This window comes from Apis florea, unplaced genomic scaffold (assembly GCF_048593485.1).
Source record: "Apis florea isolate Af1SG1 unplaced genomic scaffold, ASM4859348v1 contig_2350_pilon, whole genome shotgun sequence".
Classification (NCBI taxonomy): Eukaryota; Metazoa; Arthropoda; class Insecta; order Hymenoptera; family Apidae; genus Apis; species Apis florea.
Genome location: NW_028256565.1, coordinates 7,293,624 through 7,316,996, shown reverse-complemented (window position 1 = coordinate 7,316,996; position 23,373 = coordinate 7,293,624). Strand labels below are relative to the sequence as shown.

The window sequence follows — 23,373 nt, the reverse complement described above, 5'->3', positions numbered from 1 at the left end:
GAAAAGGACGAGTCCGTTCTCTCGCGTACCTTGGCCCGATCACCGCGGGGGTGAGAAACGAGGGCGTGTGAGCTATCGAGCTGTGCGTGGCCACGATCCCTCGTGTGCGTACGTGTTCGCGCGCGTGTACGCGTGGCGTCTACATGTGCGAGGACAGCCGAGGGTAGTAGTGGTGGTAATGGTAGTGGTGGTAGTGGAGAGAAGGAAGGAAGAGGGCAATCGCGTCGTCGGATACGTACGCGCGCCGTGAGATACGCCTCGAACGTTTTCCACCGCCGCACGGTGGAAACAAACACTTCAGGGTGAAAGACGGAGGGCGGCCGTTAAAAGAGGGACAGAGACGGACGGGAGGGGTTGAGGGGAGAGGGGACGAAGAGGGACGACAGCGGAAGGAAGAGAGAGGCTGGAAGGAAGTAGAGTGCTGCTCTCTCTCTCTCTCTCTCTCTGTGTCTGTGTGCGTGCGTGCGTGCGTGCGATAGTGGCTGGGAAAGTGCGAAGCAACTAGAAAAACTGTCCCCCGTGCCTCGGGCTGATGAAACGCTGTGGCGTGATGGCTGCTTCGTAGTGTAACCACCCTTGGCCTACAACATCCCATCCGGCTCGAAGGAACTCGGTCACCCCTCCTTTTCTTTCCTTTTTTCCTCTCTCTCTCTCTCTCTCTCTCTCTCCCCCCTTCATTTCTCTTCGCTCCCTCCGCTCCTCCACACTGACCCCGCGAGCGGAACGTTATCTCGTGGGGGGGTCTTCTCGAGTGTCTGTTTTCCGTCTAGTTTCGCACGAGCGGTCGGTCTATCAATGAACAGAACACGCGTGCACGGGTTCAGTGACATTCGGTTGGTCGAAGCCGCCCGTTAGCCGCTTGGCAATCGATTCGACCGGTTGAACAAACTCACCGCGGAATTCGAAAAGGGAAACGAGCGTCCCGAGGCTTATTATTCCGTATGGCGTAAACGAGGAGAATCCTGGAGAGCACGTTATGGCAGGAACGTTAGCAGGTTAGCTGGTCGGTATCCAACGTGACAGCGCCGTGGGCTCGTCTCTCCCTCTGGTCTCGACTTCTGCCAATCAATAACCGAGCGCGCACCGACTCGTTCACGCTCTGCTCTCTCTCTCTCTCTCTCTCTCTCTCTCTCTCTCCTCTCTCTCCGTCTGCCTTTCTCTCCCTCCTCTCTCTCACTCTCTCTCGCTAATTCCATCCGTTTCCCTCTATTCGTGTTCTCTACTCGTGTAACCCAGTCGTTGGTTCGAAGACGAAAAGACGAGCCCGATTCGTGGCTCCTCGAGAAAATAGCGGAGTTTTTATTATTGTTGAGAGAGCGGTGTGCGCGGTTTCGGCGATGCCTTCCCGTTTCCCTCTTCCGCCCGATTCTCTCTCTCGTCCCTCCCTGTCCCGCGTCTCCTCTCCCCTCGCTTCCGCCCTAGCTTGTTCCTAGCTTCCGCCGCCCTTTCAGCGGCCGACACGCCGGGACGACCGGGCATCGAGGCTTTCACCGCGCGCGTCTCAACCCTCTCCTCTCTGTTTCGACGAGGACGTCGCGTACGGCGATCGAGCAAGAGTGGCACAGAGCGAACGGGGGGATCGAGAGTGGAAGAGCGAGTGTGGCGGAGGCGGAGGCGGCTGCGGTGGCGGCGGCGGCGTCGTCGTCGTCGTGGTGGTGCTACGAGGGAGCAGCCGGCAGCGACGGGAACGGTGAGAGGACGGGCAGAAGAAGAGGCGGCGGCGGTGGCGGCGGTGGCGCTCTAGCTGCTGGCCGCGCCAGCGCCCTGCACGCAGCCACCTTCAAACGCAGCCACGAAACCTATTTATACTCCGTCAACGTAGTAGCGGACGACGTAGCGAGAACAGCGCCGTGTTCTGGCCGCCCACGCGAGCAACAGCCCGAACGCGCCGCGACCACGAACCACGTCCACCGACAGAAAGAGGCGACGAGCGGCACCGAGCGCGACTAGCGGGGAAACGACTCACCGATCCTTCTCTCTACGTGTTGCTGGCCTCGCCTCCCGATAATCGCCATAACTCGTCGGATCGCGTTCGACGTGGACCGTGGGAGAAGGAACTAAGTAGAACCCGGGGAATCTCGACGGAAGCTCGTTCGTTCATCGTCCATCCCGTGTACATCGACATATATATATATATATATACATACATATACGCATATAAAATATCTCTCTTCTTCAACGAATCTTCGAACGACGTTGGAAAAGGAGAGAGAGAGAGAGAGAAAGAGAGGAGAAACGTTCACGACTGGTTCACGCACAGAGGAAGAAGAGGAAGAGAGAGAAAGAGAAAGAGAGAGAGAGAGAGAAAGAGAGAGAGAGGAAGAGTTGGTTGGCCGTGGTGTCGATGGACAGGAACGAAATCCTCATGGGACAGGATCAAGTTGAGCGGAGACTGGGAAGCGGCGCGACCGCCGCAGCCCACCCATAGGGGACGCCATTGAGAGTCTATCTTTTCCCCTCGGCCGTGTGATCGACCGTCGCGCATCCGCCTTCCCTTCTCGCGTCGTGTGCCGAGCCGATCTGCGCGCTCCGCGGCTACCACCGCGGCGGTTGCTGCTCTCCACCTCGGTCGGCGGAGCTGCTCCGCTCGCTGGATGGGGTTGGGTGTCGTCGTTTTCGTGGTGTCGTTGAACGTGGTGATCGACCACCGTCCACGGTGGTGAGTTTCCAGTTTCGAGCCGGGTGGAAAAAAGAAGGGAGGGGGGGCAAAAAAGGAAAATCTTCTCTCCTTCGAGGAGAAGTTTCTCGCGCGGCTGGACGGGGCCAGCGGGCGGGAAATGGCCGGCGGTGGTGTACTGTTATAATGCTCGAGGACGATCCGGTGGGTGGACCGAGGCGCGCCGATTCGAGCGATCGTTGTTGCTCAAGCACCGTTCAGGCCACCACCACCACCACCACCACCACCACCACCACCACCACCACCACCATCATCGCCACCACCATCATCGTCTCCGTCGAGGACACCCTCGAGGAGGGCATCGTCTCTGAAGGGAACGGACGCGAGGAGAAGGAAGAGACTGCGAGGAGGAGGAGGAGGAGGATCTGTGCGAAGGGGCGGCTGTTGTAGCCGACCCTCGAAGCATAATTCGGCCCCGTCGAGTGCGTGTATGGTGTGCGCGCGTATGTGTCCGTCCGTGAGTGCGTGCGAGGAATAGTGGAAAGCGAAGAGGGGTAGGCGAGAGTGGGCAGAGGGGGAGTGATAATATAATAATCGACGACGAGGGGCCGTGGGGAGCGTGGTGGGAGCATGCAGGGTTCGGGCGAGGCCCGGAGAGGCCTTAGTCCCGCGGGTGGACCGGGATAAGGGTAACACGGTCGATTACCACGCGTCTGTCCCGTCTCGTTGGGGGAAGCCAGCCAAGAAGAGGAGAGGATCACGGTCGGATTAACGCGTGCTCTGGCCGCGGCCTCGGCCGAGTGAACGTCCCTAAGGCTGAGATCGCAGGAACGCGGGAAGCGAGCTGGACTCGCTTTCGGGCGCATGGAACATGATAGAGGTGAGGCGATGCGATATCGATTGAGAGTTGCCCTGTCGATGGTTGAGACGCGAGCCAGAGCTCGCGTCTCTCTCTCTCTCTCTCTCTCTCTCTCTCTCCCCCCCTCCCCCCTCCCCATCCCTCTTTCTCTTTCTCTCTCGCTCTTCGTGCTGCTTTTTCGTGCACATTTTTCCTCGTCTCTCTCTCTCTCTCTCTCTCTCTCTTTCTTCTCTCTCTCTCTCTCTCTCTCTCTCTCTCTCTCTCTCTCTCTCTCTCTCTCTCTCTCTCTCCTTGCGTTTACTCGTGCATTTGGCGATAGACGAATGACGAGCAATTATCTCTTTCGAGCGAAAACTTGAAGAGAAGAATGAGAAATGCAGGAGGAAGAGAGATTGGTTTCTTGGGTAGGGATGATGGTGGTTCACAACAGCTGGAAAACGTCGAGCATCGAAGAGAGGGAGGGAGAGAGAGAGAGAGAGGATTTAGGTTAGGCGGATTGTGTCGAGCCTGTTGATCCGAACGGGATTTATATTCGGCGTGGATGATTCGTCGTTGGCCGATACACGCGCCGAGACCAGGAAATCCGTTCTCTCGCGGAATCTTGGTGGGGTCTCTCGCGGAGAATATAGCGGTGGATATTGCTATTGTGGCTTCGAAGGAGGTAGAGGGAAATTTATTTGAGAATGCTCGCGAGTGGTCTCCAGTTGTGGAAATAATTGGAATCTAGGTCACGGGTTTAAGCATTGAGATAAAGTACACTTAACTCTACTCGCGGTACGATCCTCGACACGGATCGAAATTTCGTTCGTTCGTTCGTTGAATCTCGTTCGTTGTTTAATTAATTTTTTATCGGTGAAATCTTTCGAATGATTTGATTTGAAAAGAAAATTATCGAGCAACGCGAATCGCACTTACTCGGCAATTTTGGTAAATTTTTTTTTTTTAAAAAGAAATTTTTCCAATAAATGAATTATTATACAGATATTCAACGATGGATTAGAAATAGAATATTACGAAGAGGTGAAATTTAGAATAACTCGTTTGGCTTCATCGAGTCCACGTGCTTTAAGCGTTCAGCTCTTACGCATCGATACGATCCATTCTCCTTCGCAACGATTACGAATGTTTTCGATTCGTTTCGTGTCACACACAGATGTTAATGATGATGACGATTACGACGATACGTACATCAACAAGATTGTTATATTTATTCATTATCATCGTTATCCACGCACGAGATCGATTTTAGAAGAATCATCTGTCTGAAAAATGCGATATTTAAAAATAGAGTGTGGCAGTCGGTGGGAGGAAAGATTCTTTCTTCTCTTCTTTTCGCGGCAATCTTTTCGAGTCGAAATGTTTTCGTATCTTTCAGAGCATGTAAACATTGTGCGAATGCACTTTTGGGCAATGTTCCAATAGTAGCCGGTGATTGCTCAGTCATCCCAGTATCCGTGACATGCTTTTCATACCAAATTCCCATGAAACTTTTATCGTCTTATCGTCTTCGCGTTGAATTTGTTTTTTTTTTCTTTTTTTTTTTTTTTTTCCATTAAATCTCGTAATCGTTTCCGTGATTCGAATGTCCCCCTTTAAATAAACTCGAATCGCTTTGTTTCTTTTTTTTTTTTTCTTGCAAACAAGTGAGCGCGAGTCGTACACTACAACTTTATTTACAGTTAAGACTATTTTTGACGATTAATCGCCTAATATGATTGTTGTTCGCAAGGAATCGTAAAAAAGTATATCTCGAGCAATGAAATAAGGAATGCGTTCCGGATAATTCCTTTTTTTTTTCTTTTTTTTTTTTTATTTTCATATGCCTTTTTAATGCATCTTAAAATATTTCCAAGAAAATCATCCGATAAACGTTCTCCTTTACATTCATAATCTAAATTCTCTCATTCGAAGAATATCATCCTCTTTGCCTCGTGAACACTTTCAATTCAATTTATTAATTATTAGATATTTCGCTCGATTTTTCACTAATCAATTACACTAATCGATCGAGTATCCCCAATTTCAATAATATACTCATAGCTCATAATTGATCGCTTACAGATTAATTTAATTTGGGGTCGAATTTTTCTCTGAATCACCTTCAAATTCAATCATCCTCGATTTTCCTCTTTTGTCTCGATTATCGAAAATCGAGATTTCTAGATTTTTAGCTAAATGAACCGACACGCGTTCTCGTTTGTGAACGCCTCGATCTTTTCGATCTTCTCCCGTGCACACGTTCCACAACGTGGAAGGCCTGCTGTTTGTCAATCAATGGCCACAAATCGTGTAAGCAAGTCTCAAAATTGCTCGTGGATCGATATAATTATGTCGTGTATAAAAATAAATTGGAATTGGAAATAGAAGGAAACGCGGCGATGCGTGATTGTGACCATTCGAGAGTTGAATTCTCGACCAAGTTTAGGAATTGTGTTTTAAAATTAGAGACGCTTTTAGCAGATCTTGGAGGCATCTTGAGGCGTCTCCTTTCCAGTTTTTTTCAGAAACTCATTCGTATTCGTGTCTTCAAAATTTTTTACAACCCTGTCCCTGTGGAAGAATATTTCTTTTCGATTCTTTTGCATTCTTTTTTTCTTTTTCTTTCTATCTTTTGAGACTTTTCTAAAAAATTTCTGGCATTCGTTCGTTGAAAATTCCTTCCGTTATTTTTAGTAAAGGTTCCCATTTCCCAGAGAGTGAATTTTTAGAATCGGAGGATTATTTTTTGATAAATTTAAAAACTACGTGAAAAATTTTCAGGGCGCCCGAGCGCTCGATTATTATATTCTCAAAGTGTTTCGGCTTCCGCCCACCCCCTTCCCCGCGAGATCCCGAATTCGGATACCACCGTCGTCGTTTCCAATTTCGAGAGCACGAGCACGAGATCGATAAGTGCAGCTGACCGTGCAACAATCGTAACGAAACAAATTGGCCGGCTTTTGAAAGCTTATGTGTCAATTACAGTACGGTCAGGTTGTTTCAATTAAAGCTTAACGACTTTATCCGTTACTTCCGCGTACGAGCCGATGTTTTTTCAAGTGTTCAAATCCTTGTGACGCTTTTTCAAGTGTATATCCTCCGGTTTTGAAAGGGGAAGATTGGATTTTTGCCCGTGTAAAAACTCCTCCTGTGTCCGTGAGGCGCACGAGTCTCTTTTCTTTTCTTTTTTTTTTTTTTTTTTTTTCTTATTGAAAACTATCTCTGATGGAAATGACCTCCCTTTAGCCACTTCAATTTACCGGCTCCATAAACCGGAATATCGAAGAAAGGAGGATCACGTGAAACGCTTTCCGACTAATCAAAATCTATTCCACCCGTTTCGATCGTTTCGATGTTTTAATAAAGCTTTTTTTCTTTTTTTTTTTTCTATCGTCAAACAGAGCAGAGGATCTTATTTCTCCAGAAATTTTTAGGATCGAAGAATCATTTATATTCGATCTCGAATATAATTTTAATATCAATTTAATTTAAACTTTAAATTTTTTTCGATCACGTGAAAATTTGTTTTTCAATTGTTTAACGAATCGAGGATCTTTTTCTTTTTTCTTTCTCTTGGAATCGCTTCGACGATTGAACTTTAATTAACATAATTTAGATTCAAATTTTTCAATTATACGAAAATTCGTTTCGAAATGGTTTAAAAAAAAAAAAAAAAAGAAACGAAAAAGTTGGATGGAGAAACATTTATTTTGCTCATTTTCCACGATATGATCAATTTATATCACGCGTTTATAGTCGTTTGACGGCACTCCTCCTATGTATGCCAATTTCGCGTTCCCTAATCGGATTGCCCTAATCAAAATCCGGAGAATAAGTCCCACAACGTTGACATTAATGTAGCAATTAGAATCTACAACGTGATTGTCGCTACCTAGCGGGCTGCAGATTTCCGCAGTTAATCCTCGCTTATTATTAACATTTCGAATCAACCTTTGTCACTTTATCTCCTCAACTATAACTCTCGTGTGTTTTCCCTTTCCTGGATGGATGGAAATTAGTATATAACTATAACTATACTCTCATTACATATTTTCAATTTGTTATTTCTAATTTGATTTCTTTAATAATTTTTCGAAGAAGAATCTGAAAAATTCTTTTTAATACTTTCGATACACTTTTTCTTTTTTTTTTTGATTCAATTTTATTCCTCGATTTTCCAAGTTTTCTAAAACTTGAAAGAATATCGTTTTTTTCTAATTTTTCTTTTTTTTTTTTTTTATGCTCAAGTTCTGTGCTCGAAACTTAATTTTCGAAAGAAAAATTTCAAAGAATATCGCTACAATTTTTTTTCCACACGTTCGAAAGAATTCAGAATCAATTCAACACAAAGCGTCCCCATTTCTAATTTTATTCACGCTGACAATTCCTTCCATTCTTCTTTCATTGTTTCTTTCAAAAATTTTTAAAGATATTCTCGAATCTGAATATTCCACATCTTAATTCTCTTTACAATTTTAAATTCTCCTTTCCATTTTCCAACCACGAATCTTCTTGTAATTTTTCCAGATAAAATTTTCACGAATTTAGAAGCGTAACTTTTATTATTGTAAAAAATTTTGTTTTCGAAGTAAAATTTCAATTCTCTTTCCTCCTTCGATTTCCACGAATTAAAATCTTACCAAAAACGATACGACAGACCGATTCCAATATTAAAGCAAAAATTTAAAAGTACATTTCAAAAGTATCATACCCCTCCTCGTAACAATTGGCAACTTACTCCTTCTCAATTTCCTTCCTCGAATCGAAGGAAGGCTAACGTCGCGCATAAGACTAATCGATACTCTGACTTATTTCACTGAGAGAGGAGAAAAAAGAAAAAAAAAGAAAAATTTGGAAGGAAAAATTTAAAGAATCCATCATCTACACCTTCTCGAATCCGTTAAATTCTTCTTCCCTCGAATAGATAGTTAAAACTCGCTCAGAACAACCTTTTGACATTTTCCAATTTTAACAAAAAAAAAAGAAAATTTCCAAAGTGTCATCCTCCCTGTGTTCCAATCTCACGACTCATCTCACCCCTCCCTCTCGATTCTCGCGAATCGGCCGGTGGAAGAAGGTTAAGGTCGCGTGATCGGTTCGCTCCAGTGGCCAGCGGTGTGTGCGCGTTTTATTTTTAGCGAGGACGATGCGATGGAGAGAGAGAGAGAGGGAGAGGGAGGGGCGGCTGATCAGAGCAGATATCGTTTGCAGATGTCGAGCGGAATCGGTGCAACTGCAATGGGGATCGGCGTTAGCCACAGGACAGGGGGTGGCGAGGGTGTCGCCGGTGGGTGCATGTTGCGCGTCCAGAGCCAAGGCCAGGCGAGCTGTTCCTCGGCCAACTCGCAGCAATCCTCGCAGCAGCAGCAGCAGCAGCAGCAACAACAACAACAACAACAGCAGCCGCCACCCTCGTCGCAGCAGCCGCAGCAGCAACGCCAGCCCTCAGGGATCATGGGCCGATCGAAGAAGGAAAACTGTTGTTGGTGGTGCTGTTGTTGTAGTTGCTCGTGGTATTACCGTTCCTGTCTATATTTTCTGTCTTTGTTGATCGGACGAAATTTGTGGCAGTTATATATATATATATATATATATATATATATATATAAGAAATTAAATCGACGATCTTCATCTTCGACGAGATGAATAATTTGTATACGTACGTACATTTTGGCGCCAAAATTTAAAATTTTGAATTTTCGAATGGCACGAAATGTATTTTCTCTTTTTTTATGGAGTTGAGAAATTTTTTCTTTCTTTTTTTTTTTTTTTTTTTTTTCGTAAGAGTAAACTTATTACTCGTTAACTTTGTTGACTTTACTCATAGTTTAAAATTATCGACCCTTAATCGGTATCATAGGTAACAAGTTTGTTATCTGACCCGAGCCGAGGCACGTATGACCTAACGATAATTAATTTAATAAAGGGGTGAGTTGGAAGCAGTACCTTGTAATAACAATATTGCGTCAAGGTTAAAAAAGAAATTTTTTAATTATTTGCAAATAATCGAATAGATCAATCTCTGGATCAAGCACTCGGGACAATCTTTAATTCTGATTTCTTTTCACCGTTCAAATTTCAATTATTCCACAAATCTCGTCCTCGTTCAACGTATTCACGCTTACAACGTATTGCTCTTCTTGCAACAACGGTACGTTCCGAGCACTTGGTTAAAGACAATGAACTAACCTCGACTCGAAAATGAATCGAATGAAAAAGAAAAGTTATTTACTGGAAAATCTCCGCGTGTTGAAATACCCTCTCTCTCTCTGTCTCTCTCTTTCTCTCAACTACGAAACGACGAAGCCGATCGAAACGTTTTCATCCGTCTATCGGCGAAAAGAGAGACAGCGGCGGCCGACAATCGATCCTCGAAACCGTCCTGCGATAACTCGCGTATCCTGCCTCGTGACAAGCCATTATCACCGTGTTTCGTAATATATAATCATAAGCGAAACGACGTCAGTCCATTGTCTTTAAAACTGAGCTACGACCTATTTTACCGTGGAACAACCGTACCTACGTACGCTCTTTCTGTGTTTCATGCTGCACGCAGGGATAAATGGTAAGCAGGCCAGCTTGGAATTACTTTTTAAAATCGTGGATTTTTTGTTTTTCTAAAATATGCAAGTCACGAATTTCTAGAGCTCGATGCTGGAAATCTTCGAGGTTGGAATCTTCGAGTTCGAAAATTTGGGGTGTTTCGTTAGGGGTGAATTATATTAATTCTTGTATTAAATTTAAATTCAACAATCATATTTAAAGAACGAGAACGATTCGAGTTTTAATTTTGAATTTGAATTGATTATTCCAAATTCAAGAGAAGAAATTGTAATTTCCAGGACACGAGTGCCCCTCTCGTGTGACGGAAACCATAAGGGGTAACCTTAGATGTTGCCATTAAAAAACACTCGGCTCTTTGCCTTTTAAATTTATTTAGAAGATCGTATAAAAACCATGTATCCATTTACATACACAGTTTTTGCACGTAAAAACCCATCTTCGTCCCACGAATATTTCCAATCGATCGCACCATTGCACCCACAATTTCCCTCTCTCCTATCTTCTTTCGATCCCCCTCGAGGAGGGGAAAACGTATTCGTACGATAAGAAAACGGATATTGGTCGAATTTTTTCCAAATCGGTCGACCGATAACCGGTCGAACGGGTCGATAGATTACGCGGGGAGGAGGGGAGGGGAGGGTCGCTGGGAAGTCCACGCCGGATGCGTAACACGTGTCCGTCATCCTCGACGGCGGAAATCTCGAGGGAAACGTTTTTCCCCTCCCCGATTAGTCGCGCGTTTCTCCTATCTTTCCCCGTTTGTTTATACACTCGATGTTTGGCCTTCGTTATCGTGTCGCGGCGAACGAAACGTCGCCGAACAAGCCGTCCTTTTATTTATTTCGTTTCATTCCGCGTCGTGATTCCGGCACGCGTTGAACGAACGCTCTCCTTTCTCCCTTTTTCAAATTCAATTTTTCATAAATCGTTCTTTCTAAAACGCGGTTTCGAGTTGCGTAGCCGAGAGGGAGGAGGGTTTTGATCAGGTAATTTCCCGTTTCAAAGTTTTATTTATTAGGGAGAGAGAGAAAATTTCAATCTCTTTCTAAACGAATCATCATTTTCCATTTGCGTAGAACTTCATAACATAATTGTTATCCTACGAATATTAGAGTTTTAGAGTGGGAAATAAAATCATACGAATCCCTGTTAACCACGCAATCTCGTCGAAGACTCGAAGAAGATTCCACCCTCGATTCAACTCTCGCCGATCCTCGAATCGAAAGGGATATACAATAATAATAATAATGGAACGATTGACAGTTTGGAGGCGGTTGGCGGGAATACGGGGGGCGCAGGAGGCGCGGGCGATCAGGGGAAGAAGAAGGGGAACGCGGGTGTCGGGGAGCACGGTTTTGGAAGCGAGTTGTGCGACGCGGGTAACGGGCTCGAGGGCCTCGACACGGAGTGCAGCCTCGAGGAGATCAGGTCGTGGGGCTCGTCCTTCGACAAGCTGATGAAGAGCCAGGCGGGGCGCAAGTTCTTCAGGGAGTTCCTCCTCAGCGAGTACAGCGACGAGAACATAGCGTTCTGGCTCGCGTGCGAGCAGCTCAAACGCGAGAGCAATTCCGAGAAGATCGAGGAGAACGCGAGATACATTTACGACCGTTACATATCCACAGTCTCGGAGAAAGAGGTTGGTTCTATTTTGATATTTTTCTGGGGCAGGGTTTGCAATTTGAAGATTAAAAGATTTAAATATTCATCGGTTTAATCGAAATAATTTTTGACGAGTAGCAGGAAGGGTTGAAGGTTTATTGGGTTATTGGGGATGGGGTTATTGGTACGTTTGGAAGGGTTGAGTAATTGATAGGAAATGAACGGATGGTATAATTTCATTTTAATAGATGGAAAGTGAGTTATTTTAACGTGGTAATTGCAGTTTAAAGTTGAAAATAAGGAATACGAAGGAATATTATTGTTCTTCTCTTAAATGTCAGACTCTCGAAATAATTTCTATTGCGATTTGCATATTGTTATTTTTAGATATTAAATGAAAGTTTTTCGATCAAGGCTATCTATATAAATTGATACATCGTCTCGTCGATATCGAGTATTAGTATTTGTTTAACTTTGGAAGATGTCCTCGTTTTGTGATAAATAATTTACAGGTTTAGGATTTTCAATGAAAATTATTCGTATAATCTTAATCTTAGTAAAATCTCGTTTATCTAATGAAAAAGATGTTAGCTCTGGCTGATTAGATAAATTTAAAGTTTTTCGATAAATCATTTACAGATTTTTGGTAATTGTTAATACATTTTTGAATCCTTTTTAACCTTTTTTGACAAATCGCGGACCGAGGAAAACGCGAAACGAAATTTCCTTATCGATGCCTTAGAGGCTATTCTCTCCGTGGCTAGTTAAACTTCCTTTCTGTTATAGTAACGTGTTTGTTTTCGGCGAAAGAGCCGAATAGGCATCTGCCGTCCTCGAAGGCACAGAACGTCGGTTAAACGCTCGTGTAATCTCCAATCTGCAAAATGCTGTTGGAAAATCTGGTATCTCGGTCGATCGTCCGCATCGTTATCGCTTTCGCTATCGTGGATTAAACATTCTCGCGTCAGCTGAGAAAACTATTTGACACACCGCGTATCAGTAATTTTTACATCTTTTTCATGTATTGGGGGAAAAAAAAAAAAAAACACGCGCAACTTTTCCTTCAATTCAATATATTTTTATTCGTTTCCAATTAAATTTTCCAACCAAGGTATTATCCTTCGAGAGCTTACAAAGTAAACTCAACTCGAATCGATCGAATAACCACCACAGTATTATCAATTACTCCAACAATGAAACCAAATAAAAATCAATATCATTCTGTAACTTTCTTTATATTCAAAAACGTATGGAATCGTTTTAAAGAATCAGAGCAGATCAACAACTACTCATTCCTTTTCTCATTCAAAAAAATTTGCAATCAAGAATTTTTCCAGGGAGGAGCGAACATGATATCGCATGCGATATCGTAGCCCAACCATCTCTAACGCTCGTTCGACGTTTTCAGGTAAGCCTGGACTCGCGGGTGCGCGAGATAGTGAACCGCAACATGGTGCAACCTACGCCGCACACCTTCGACGAGGCCCAACTTCAAATCTACACCCTGATGCACCGGGACTCGTATCCCCGTTTCGTGAACAGCGAGCTGTATCGGCGGGTGGCGAGGCTGGGGTGTAGCGGGGGAGCGGGCAATCAGGAGCAGGGGAAGTCGAAGGCGAAGAAGGGCGCCACGTAATCGTGCGCGACGACTAAAGAAAAAAAAAAAAAAAAAAAAAAAAACACACACACACACAAAGACGATGGGGTGGCAGCGGACCAACAGCCTCCGTCTCCCAGCGGGCCGACATCGGGGACGCCGCGACGCTGTCAACGCTGGCCGATGACGACGAAAGCCGGGGGGGGACGTCGGCGCCGAACGATCGAGGAGGAATCTGGATCTCGGTGTCTCTGAGGTGTCCAACCCCCTCCCCCCCGAATCTCGTGCAAACGAAACGAAAAGCAAAGAATGAAAAGGGAGGAAGAGAAGAGGAGGAGGAGGAAGAAGATAAGACAAGAAAGATAGAACGCATCGTGGAGATCTCGATCGTAGAGATTTCGAACGAACCCTCCCCTCGAAATGTTTTGGGAGGATAAAGGAAGGCCAGAGGGGGGAGAAGAGAAGCTTCTCGAAAGCGAAACGCTCGCGACTCGCTCTTCCACGCGACGCCACATCGGGGCCAACGTGCACGAACTTGACGATGGACTGAATAAAAAAAAAAAAAAAACAAACAAACAAAAAAAAAAGAAAATAAGTAAATAAATAAAAATGAATAAATAAATAAATAAATATAAAAAAGTAACTAGACGAAACGAGAGGAAGGACGAAATGAGAGAAAAGAAGAAAAAGGAAGTAAAGGAAGGAGGAGGAGGAGGAAGAGGAGGAGGAAAAGAAGAATGGATCGCGTAGGATCGTCGTCTAAGATCCATTGATTCTCTCTTCCTTTCTGGACAATGTGGTGACAACGTATACACACACATGTACACACACGCGCACACGTATACACACGCACGCTCGTTCACGCGTGGCACACGAGAATATCGATAGATCGAGGAATCGAAACATGTTACACGCGCGCATACACACGCGGGTCGGTCTGGGATGACGTTCATCTTTCGAGGAAGTTCCTAAGTTCTCTTTATCGATCTTTCGCGGCTGATCGTCGCCGATGATCTCTCTCTTTCTCTTTCTCCCTCTCATACACTCAATCTCCCTCTCTCCCTCACGCTCGAATCAATCGCGTCTTCTCCGTCTCTCCCTTCGCTCGAGCTTTCTCTTTTCTCTCTCTCTCTCTCTCTCTATCTTTCTTTGTTTCTCTTCCTTCGCTTCACATCCCTTCTCTCTTTCTCGCTCCGCTCTACACCTTTCATGAATATTTAGGGGGAAGATCTCGAGCGATCTGAGATCCAGGAGACATTAGGCTTAGATTGAATCGTGTAAAGTTCGGGTCACGATGTGAAAATTTTTAGATTTTTAGATTTAAGAAAGGATACTTGCTTGTTCTCTTAACTCTTTGATTCGATGAACAAACCTATGTGAATGTGAATTTTAAATTTTGTATATCGAGTTTAAAATATTTTTCGCGAAATATATGTGTATCGTGACCCGAATTCTCGCGGCATAGGGGGCGCTGTACGTCTCGAGAAACGCGGAGGAAAAAAAAAGGCGAAACGAAGACGAAAATCTATGGAAGCAATATTCATATATTGATTTGTAACGATCGATTGTTGTACGCTCAAAATCTGGAAGAAACGACACGACGTAACAATCGCACAACCAGTAGTATTCCACAACCAGACCTCTGCGAAAATATTGCGAAAAATACCACTCTATTCTCTTTCTAACGTCGAAAATGGATCTCTGAAAATGGAGGCAGAGATCATATTTTCCGGGAGAGGGAAAGGAGTAACGCGTTTATCTCACCTGGTCTTCTAAACGTGACGTAATGTATAGGTGGACGATTCGTTCGTCTCGTCACAATCGAGATTTCTGCAAACGGGACCATGAACAGATTGAATTAAATTTATTAGCGAGTGAATCGTAGAAGATAGCCTCGTTCGTGGAATACTCGTTCGTGATTGTTCGAAATGAAATAGATCCCGATCATAGCCGGAAAAGTGTGTCGTTTGTCTTTAGAACGAATATCAGCTCGGCGAATATCGAAGGTTGTTAAAGCATATTTCAATTATGAGGAGGCGTTGTGAAGTATTTTATTACCATCGCAATAGCGTCATAATAGGACAGTAAAACAGTAAGCAGGTTCACAAATTTGTTTGTCAAATCGATGTACTAGACCTTGAATCGCTAATGCATTCTACACCCTCGACACCGATTCCCCGAATATTCTTCCTCGTTTTTTTTATCGATGTTTCTTTAAATACATCACGTTGCATTAGCGATTCGAGATCGATCCAGACGGATACGCGCCTCGACAATCCAATTAACAACGGAAATTCAATTAATTCGACCTCTCGCGCTCCGACGTCCCATCAATTTTCTCCGCTCTACACACTCGAACGTGAAATCTTCCATAAGCGGACATTGAATCTGTAAAAAGTCTCTCCTAGATTTCTCGTAAGCAAGGGTTTGTAGATCGCACATCGTTATGCTCAAAACGCAGCCAAAGATCAACCAAATCGACCGCCATTTGTTACGATCGATCGATCGATCACTTACGAGTGGAAAATTTCTTTATTATTCTCTCCGGTTGTGTAAAATGATGCGAGAAAAGTGAAATGAAATAAGATAGGGATTCTTGATCTTCCTAGAATGGCGAAATTTCCATTTCATCTCTATTTCGCGTGGATCGTATTCGCCAAGATGGCCGCCATCCCAATAAAACGAAGGAGCTCGTCGTCCCCCGAAACAGCGTGCGCCATGAGTTACTGCCAGCGAGACACACCATGAGTTAAACACGCCTCGACGACCAAGAAGAAAGAAGATAGAACGAGGAGAAAGGAGAACAAGAGGAAGAGGAAAGGACGAGATAAAAGAGGAAAAGCGAGTCTAGTCAGCATCGGTCGAAGACATCGATGGCGTCGATGAAGGAAAAAGGCCTAAGCGGGAAAGTTTTATCGATTCGGAAAACGCGAGTTCGTATCATTTGGAATGCCGTTCGCCATTTTGTCGATGCACGCGCTAGAAACAAGATGTCGCGTCACGTGACGTTTCTTTGAATCCCATTAATCGCGAGGGAATCGACGTTAATTCGATGATTCTTCGTTGTAAAAAGAGAATTTTCAATGTGTATCTCTTTTCTTTTCTTCTCTTTTTTTTTTTTTCTTTTCTTCTGTAAAGGCGAGCAATTCTGCAAAGAAATGAGAATCGAGCCGTGTCGCGACATCTATGTTCTTAAGGCGCGAAAGTTTAAGTTTCGTTAGAGACTCGTTCGACTGGTGTCGAAGACGATCGAAATTTTTTTTTACACACTCGCAATTATCGTTATCGTCATCGTGGTACTTAATATGCGGACGTTAAGATTGTTATTGCATTTACACGGTCGAACGTAGGGGAAAAAAAAAAGTTGATCTCATCTCGACGGATCTCACACAGCAGCGCGCTCGAAATGGAGGAAAACATAAAACGGAGGAACGAGTGGAACTGCGAAGCGGAAACCGAACCGAATTTAAAATGCGTGCCTCGCACGAGAGACACGCGCTCGAACACACGCACACGAACAGACACGTGACCAGGGTTCCACATCTCTCGTGAACCGCACAATTTTACCCATTCAACGAGTAAATAAAACCGATGGACACCTGAACTGCAGTCACGTTCCTCTGTGTTCGCACTGTTTCATCCCTGACCTTACGAAAAAAAAAAAAAAAAAAAAAGAAAAAAGAAAACGCTTAAAAAAAAAAAGAAAAGAAAAGAAAAAAAAAACAATTAAAAACCTGAGTCTACACTTCTTTATCTCGAGACTTTTATTTGATACTACCATTTTCTTCGTTCCACAAATTTTTTACAGCTCCTTCAACCCTACGAAATAAGATTGAATTGACGTCCCTGGCCACGTGGCTGCGCCATAAAAAAGAGAAAGAGAAAAATCGCTCGAAATTTTTTTTCTTCGACCGGCGACGCTTCTTTCGGGAAGCAAGGCAAATTCGTCGTCGCGAGTTGATTGCAGAAGGAAAAAAAAAAAAAAAAAAAAAAAAAGAAAGAACAGAAAAGAAAAGAAACGAAGTAAAAAAAGAAAAAAAAAGCGATGAAAAATATTAAAGTTCGCACAGTCAGTCACAGCGGTTGGCTACTGCCCTGTAGATAATATTCTAGATAGTAAACACGATGACGAAGGAGAAGGAGGAGGAGGATCAAACTAATTATACATGCGAATATATATGAATATACATCATATATATATATATATATATATATATGATGTATATATATGTATATGAATATAAAAAAGGAAAGCAAAACAAAAAAAAATATATATATATATTATAAATATGTAACGAAATAACACAAAAACGTACATGTGCTGCATATGTCCGACATCATAAATGAGGTGCAGGGTGCGAATCACGCGCGAGGGGGAGAAAAAGGGCGGGAGAGAGTGGGAGGGAGTGAGAGTTAGCGGTGAGAAAGAGAGACAATATCGAACGATTTTTTCTTTTTTTTTTTTTTATTCGTCACTCTTCCGTATCGATACGAGAAGACATCATTCGCGATCGAGCTTTTCAAAAAAAGGAAACACTTTTCAACCCTCGTCTCGTTGCTTTCCACCCTCGTTCGATCGATCGAACGAAAATAACGAAACCGATCCCTCTTTTGTCCCAACAATAAAATTGTCGTTTTCACTGAAATTTTCTCATCGAAATTTTATTTGACGAAAGAAAAAATAATTATCGACACACTTTTCTCTACATACATCCAATTGTATATACGATCCAATTTATTATTTTTTCCATTCTTTGTTAGTTGGTAAAAGAAATATTATTTAAATACTAAAAAAAAAAAAAAAAAAAAAAAAAAAAATAGAGATAGAAGAAGCAATGAGAAATATAATATAATTAAGGAAGACACTTTTAAATAGGGGAGGGGGGGGGGGTAGAAAAGAATGACGCGGCGAGGGTTAGAATGCGCGTGAAAAATATATAGGGGGCAAGGAACCGTGTAGGTGAAGGAAAGTGAATTTAGGATGAAAATTGATCGAGCGTCATCTTCTCTAATAAACGCACAATTTTTCTGAACCTTCGATCCCCTGCTTCTTTCTTTCGGCATCCCTTTTATAAAAAAAAAAAAAAAGAAGAAGAAGATGATGATGATGAAAAAAAAAAAAATCGTCATTCGATGCGATTCGCGACATTCTTTTTGTATCACCCATGAACGACAATATTTGTATACACACCCACCCTTTTCGTTACCGCACAATGATCATATAATATAATTTTTCATCGATTCGATAATATCGAGTCGGACACACACACACACACACACACACACACACACACACACACACCTCTGAGTTTTTTACCCCGAACGTTTTCGCCTGGAACACACCAAGTTCTCCTCCCTGCTTTTTTCGGCTCGTCAATTGGCGGAACAATAGGCAATAAGAGAGGGATGGAAATGTGAGGGTTAATAAACTGGTGAAAATATTGAACGTTGCCTGATCTTGGAGTGTTAACGATTATCTGTATTTTATGTCCGTTTATATGAATTTCGAAGAGTTGGCCTCGAATCTCGAAAGGATCGACGAGTATGGACAAATATTAAATACATTTTTCCTTTTTCAAAGAGAGAGCTTTAGAGAAACTTTCCTGTTGTCCACAATTCTTTTATTCGTTCGATACGTTCAAGTGATTACATTTCAATTTAAATAAACTTTTAATAAACTTTTTTCGTGCTCGTTGATGCTTGCAATTCGAGTTCGATCCTACGAAACAATTGCTCAAACTAAATATTTTTTAAATTAAGTTTCCAGGTGTTGTTCTATATCGTATTTGTGATTATCTTAAATTAATATCCATTGTGAATTTCTGACTACCAATGCGTCATGATCTAAGAACGAACTCTACATTACCAAAGACGCCATCTGTACGATCCACAGATCAACACTTGCATCGATTATTCAACTGAGTTTATAAAAGTTTCTATAAAAGAAAAAAAAAGTTCAATAATTATTCAGGATCTAAAGATTATACTTATATATACACGAACGAAAACGTATAACGAATGTAAATTTCTTACATTGGAAAAAGAAAAGTAGACAGGTAAGTATTTACTTACAAATTTTTTTCTTTTATTCTTTCTCTTTTACGGATAAATTTAAATTTCAAAGACAAAAGTAGTTGTTCTTTTTCTTCTTTTTTTTTTTCCATTACGCAAAAATCGATTATTATGCCGATTCGATGGCGATTCCATCGAATGGAAGCGACGTAACTCGCGTCATGTCCTTACTGGTACCATCAGTCTCGTGGCCATTTAGGGAAGAGGGCCGTTGAATGCCATGCTCGTTTCGATCCTCTTCGGGTACGATGCCATTGTCGGCCTTCTTCTTGTGCCCTCGACTATCCAGAAACGTGTGTTTCATTTCGAAAAAATGTCAATAAGGATTCCGTGTCGCCTTTCTTCTCGGATATTCTCGCTGCAGGACTTCCTTCGATTAATGCGTTTCACCTCGGGGACCGTCGCGACTGTATAATTCCGAGGCGTCTGATGAATTTTTCCATTTCACAGCGGGGTGGCTGAATTAATTTGCAAAAACTATTTACTTAGGCAAATAGACGCTTTGATTCCTTCCTTGCGTGCAATTCTTGATAGAATGTGAAATAAGTTTTTTTTCTTACTTTGATCGAAACTAGTAGCTTGTCAATTATATAATTTAAATCATTTGAACCATTTTTTTAATTTTATAAAATTTGAATAGGATTAAAATCAATAAATTTGAATTTGTTTAAATTAATATTAGAAGAATTATGGAAAGATTTTTCGAGGATGAGTTTTCGATTGAGTCTTGGAAAGTGGATGGTTTTCTGGTAGATGGCGCCATCAGGGTAATCTGGAAAAATTCAGAATTCGTGATGCGTGTTTTTGTTAAATTAGACAAAAAATAAAAATCACAGTACGTAAAATTTTTATCAAAAATATACATTTCATATAATTTCACTAATTTTTAAATGCTTTTTTAAAATATTGATTAACTTTTTTCTATTTTTCTCTTCTTTGTTAATTTTTTCTCTTTTTAATTAAAAAAAAAAGCAGAAATTATTTTAAATCTTTTTCAAACAAACTTTACAAACAACTATCAACATTAATTTTATCATTTGATAAAATATTTTTCTAGCTGATAATACAGGTTCCTGCGATCGGTTATTCCCTCGCATCGATCCAATTTCGAAAACCCTGTTTAAATCAAAAATTAAAATCCCTTTAAAACCATAAATTTTCTCGTATCCTCGATTCAAACGATTAACAAATTTATCGATCGATTCTCAATCGAAACGCTTAACGTTCCCACTCTCTTTTTTCTCGGAATTCTTCGATTCGAAAATTATTATATAAAATTCGATACAAACTCGCACGTTTCAAACATCTCGCAGAAATCAAAGAATCGCGAGAAAAATAAAGAAGACAGAAAGAAAGACAAGGAGCAAAAAAAAGGATGGAAAGAAAAGATAAGAAACACCATCATTTCTAAACAAAATCGAGCATCTCGTCACAAGTCTAAGCCACAATTTGCTCGTCGAGGGGTTAATCGCGGCCATTAAGTTTCCGATTACATCCGAGCCAATTTATCTGGCAATTTTGCGTGATCGCTTGCGCGCCATCCACGTCTCCCCTCTGTCCATCCTCCCCTTCCTCCAGAAGGAGAGAGAGAGGGAGAGACGGTTCATCGTGAGTAATTACTTGCTCGTTGATAGGAACAAGCGCGTTACACGTATGTACGCGAGCGGGTTCCACGAGAAATCTCGCGTTACGCGCGGCGTGCCGCGGCCGAGGGAGGGTAAAACAGCGTGGGTCTGCTCCGAGGAAACGGACGTTGTCACGGTTTATGTACTCTCACGAATCCTACGCGCTTGCGGCAGCTGCAGCTGCGACACGCCAGATAGATACATGTATTATAAATACGCTCGTGTTCCTATGAACGGCCCACGCGTCGAGGCCGTCACGTGTGCGAGGTGAGTACACAGACCCGTTTCTATTCGAGTATATTAATGACTCGTGGCTGATTTTAACACGGTTCTCTATGCTCGCTTCGTGTTTCGATATTTCGAGGTTGCACGATGATTTTTCTTTCTCATTGGAAATTTAAAATTTTCCGAAACTAACTCATGTGTTTCTCATCTCTGCAACTTTTGAAGCTTCGAAGCTTTGGATGATCACCTTCTACGACCATCAAACGTTCAAACTCCTCCCAAAATCATAGTCGACATCAAACGATGATGATACATCCAACGACAATAGTCATTAAAGCTAGCCAACAAAACGTTCCAACCCAACTCACTGTTGATTGAGATACAAAACAGGCCGGAACGAAGCTATCGCGATATTTCGCGATATACCCTTCTTTCATCCCTATTTTAACCAGGGTAATTCCCATCGTTCAAATGAAGCCGCGTCTCGTTGCGGAGTCGGGCCGCTCGTAACCGTAACCCATAACCGGGGTATCCATTCCCGTAGGAACCGCAAACGCCATGTGAAATTCGATGCGATACGTGCACGCGGCGGCTCCCTCATGCGCTTATACACGCTTGTGTATGTTCCGCGCGCTTCGAGGAAAGAGGAATCATCCACCGCGCGTTGAAAACAACGCGCGCGTTCGCTTTCTTCGGCCGGCTCACAATCAACACGCCACCACGATTATTTTTCAATGGTGGAGATCAAAGTTACGCGTGTACACGTTGTACATGTGGAGGCAGCACGCTGTACTCGCCGTGATACGATGCCGTGTACGGATGGAAGGTTTCGAACTTTCTCCCGTGTGGCGCGAGTTCGAAGATGGATGGAATGGAATACGTTGAAACGTTCGAATGAATTTCGGATGGCGGATTGGATTTTGTGCGATTGGATTTCTCTTTGCTCCGATTGTGCAATTTTCGTTTTGGTATGTATAGATCGGTCTGTTTAAAATTAATTCGGTTTAAGTGGTGTAGGTTGGGAAATTATTTATTGTTATTCTCTGTTATCAGATTGCGTAACGTGTTTTTTGTTAAAAAGAATTAAGATCTTCTCTTCATAATTTTCAATTTACATAAAACAGAGGAACGGAAAGTTAAACACAATGAGGTTCTCGTACCCCTCGAGTCGAGACACAAAGGGATGCATTCTGGGAACCAGAACGACTGCCTCGACTCGGGACTCTCAATGCAAAAATCGTCCGTGCGAGTTCGCCCGTGAATATATATATATATATATATATATATATTTTTTTTTATTGTTTTATTCTGTGTCCAGCCACCGGCTGCAGATCGAGGAGATCGCGATCGCAGGAGAAAACCGAAGCTGGTTAAACTCTTTCACTGCTCCCGCCCTCGTTTGTCTCCTCGAACGTGCTGACATCCTTTTCACGGCCTTCTCTTTCCTCTCTCTCTCTTTCTCTCTCTCTCTCTCTCTTGTTCTGACCCTCCTCTTTCGTTTTTCTTCTTTCGTTCAATACAGTCGAGGGGAATTCGATCAAAATTCGATTTCAATTTTTAATTTCAAATTTTAATAACTATTGGACAGAGAATTCAATTCAAAAACGTTTGCCAAAACTATAAGTTTGATGATCTCGTTTCTTCCTTTCCTCCCTTTGACTTTGTCAAAGAAAAATTTAACGTAACGTTTCTCCTTCTAAAGTTAGCGTCGAATCAATTAGCCACTTAACATCACAGTAGCGCGACCCCCACCACGCTACGCGTTTCCCCCACTCCTTCCTATCTTTCAACGCGATTGCGCAAAAGGACTTGCGCAAACAGACGCGATTCAACGTTGGCCAAACCTCAACACAGCCTTAATGCACCGAAACATTTCCCAGAACCGTACTCCTCGCATTTTAAGATAACCGGCACATCTCTTTTTCTTTTCTTTCCCTCTTTTCGCCTACCTGAACCCTGATCTCTCGATTCTTCTCGAGAAGAAGCGATCGAGGCGGATTATCGTTAACACATTTTTATCCGGGACGTCACGCGACTTTACGCACGCCCTCGAAACTCGTGCGTTCCTTCGTTCGAATCGAAACGACGGTAATCGGATACAAGGCGATGCGCGGGAATCGGTAATTAACCGGCGGAACCGGCGCGTTTTCGCCTCGCTTCGCGGGGAATTAAAGCGTTTACAGTAATTCGGGGTTACAATATGGCGTACGCCAGTTGGGGACCAGTCCGCCTCTCT

At 43.0% G+C, this 23,373-nt stretch overlaps 1 protein-coding gene across 1 annotated transcript; it reads left to right on the top strand.

The window, feature by feature from the left end:
• Nucleotides 1-1,130: 1,130 nt before the first annotated feature.
• Dhit (regulator of G protein signaling double hit) lies at nucleotides 1,131-18,658 on the top strand. Its single transcript, XM_086904962.1, has 4 exons — nucleotides 1,131-3,497; nucleotides 8,667-8,965; nucleotides 11,283-11,655; nucleotides 13,027-18,658. The coding sequence occupies exons 1-4, from the start codon at nucleotides 3,489-3,491 to the stop codon at nucleotides 13,252-13,254; spliced, it is 909 nt and encodes a 302-aa protein (XP_086761088.1). The 5' UTR covers nucleotides 1,131-3,488; the 3' UTR covers nucleotides 13,255-18,658.
• The last annotated feature ends 4,715 nt before the right edge of the window (nucleotides 18,659-23,373 follow it).

Coding starts and splice junctions, on each gene's coding strand:
- Dhit (XM_086904962.1), top strand. Junction 8,966..11,282: donor TGCTGTTGTTGTAGTTGCTC/GTGGTATTACCG, acceptor AACGATTGACAG/TTTGGAGGCGGTTGGCGGGA. Junction 11,656..13,026: donor CCACAGTCTCGGAGAAAGAG/GTTGGTTCTATT, acceptor CGACGTTTTCAG/GTAAGCCTGGACTCGCGGGT.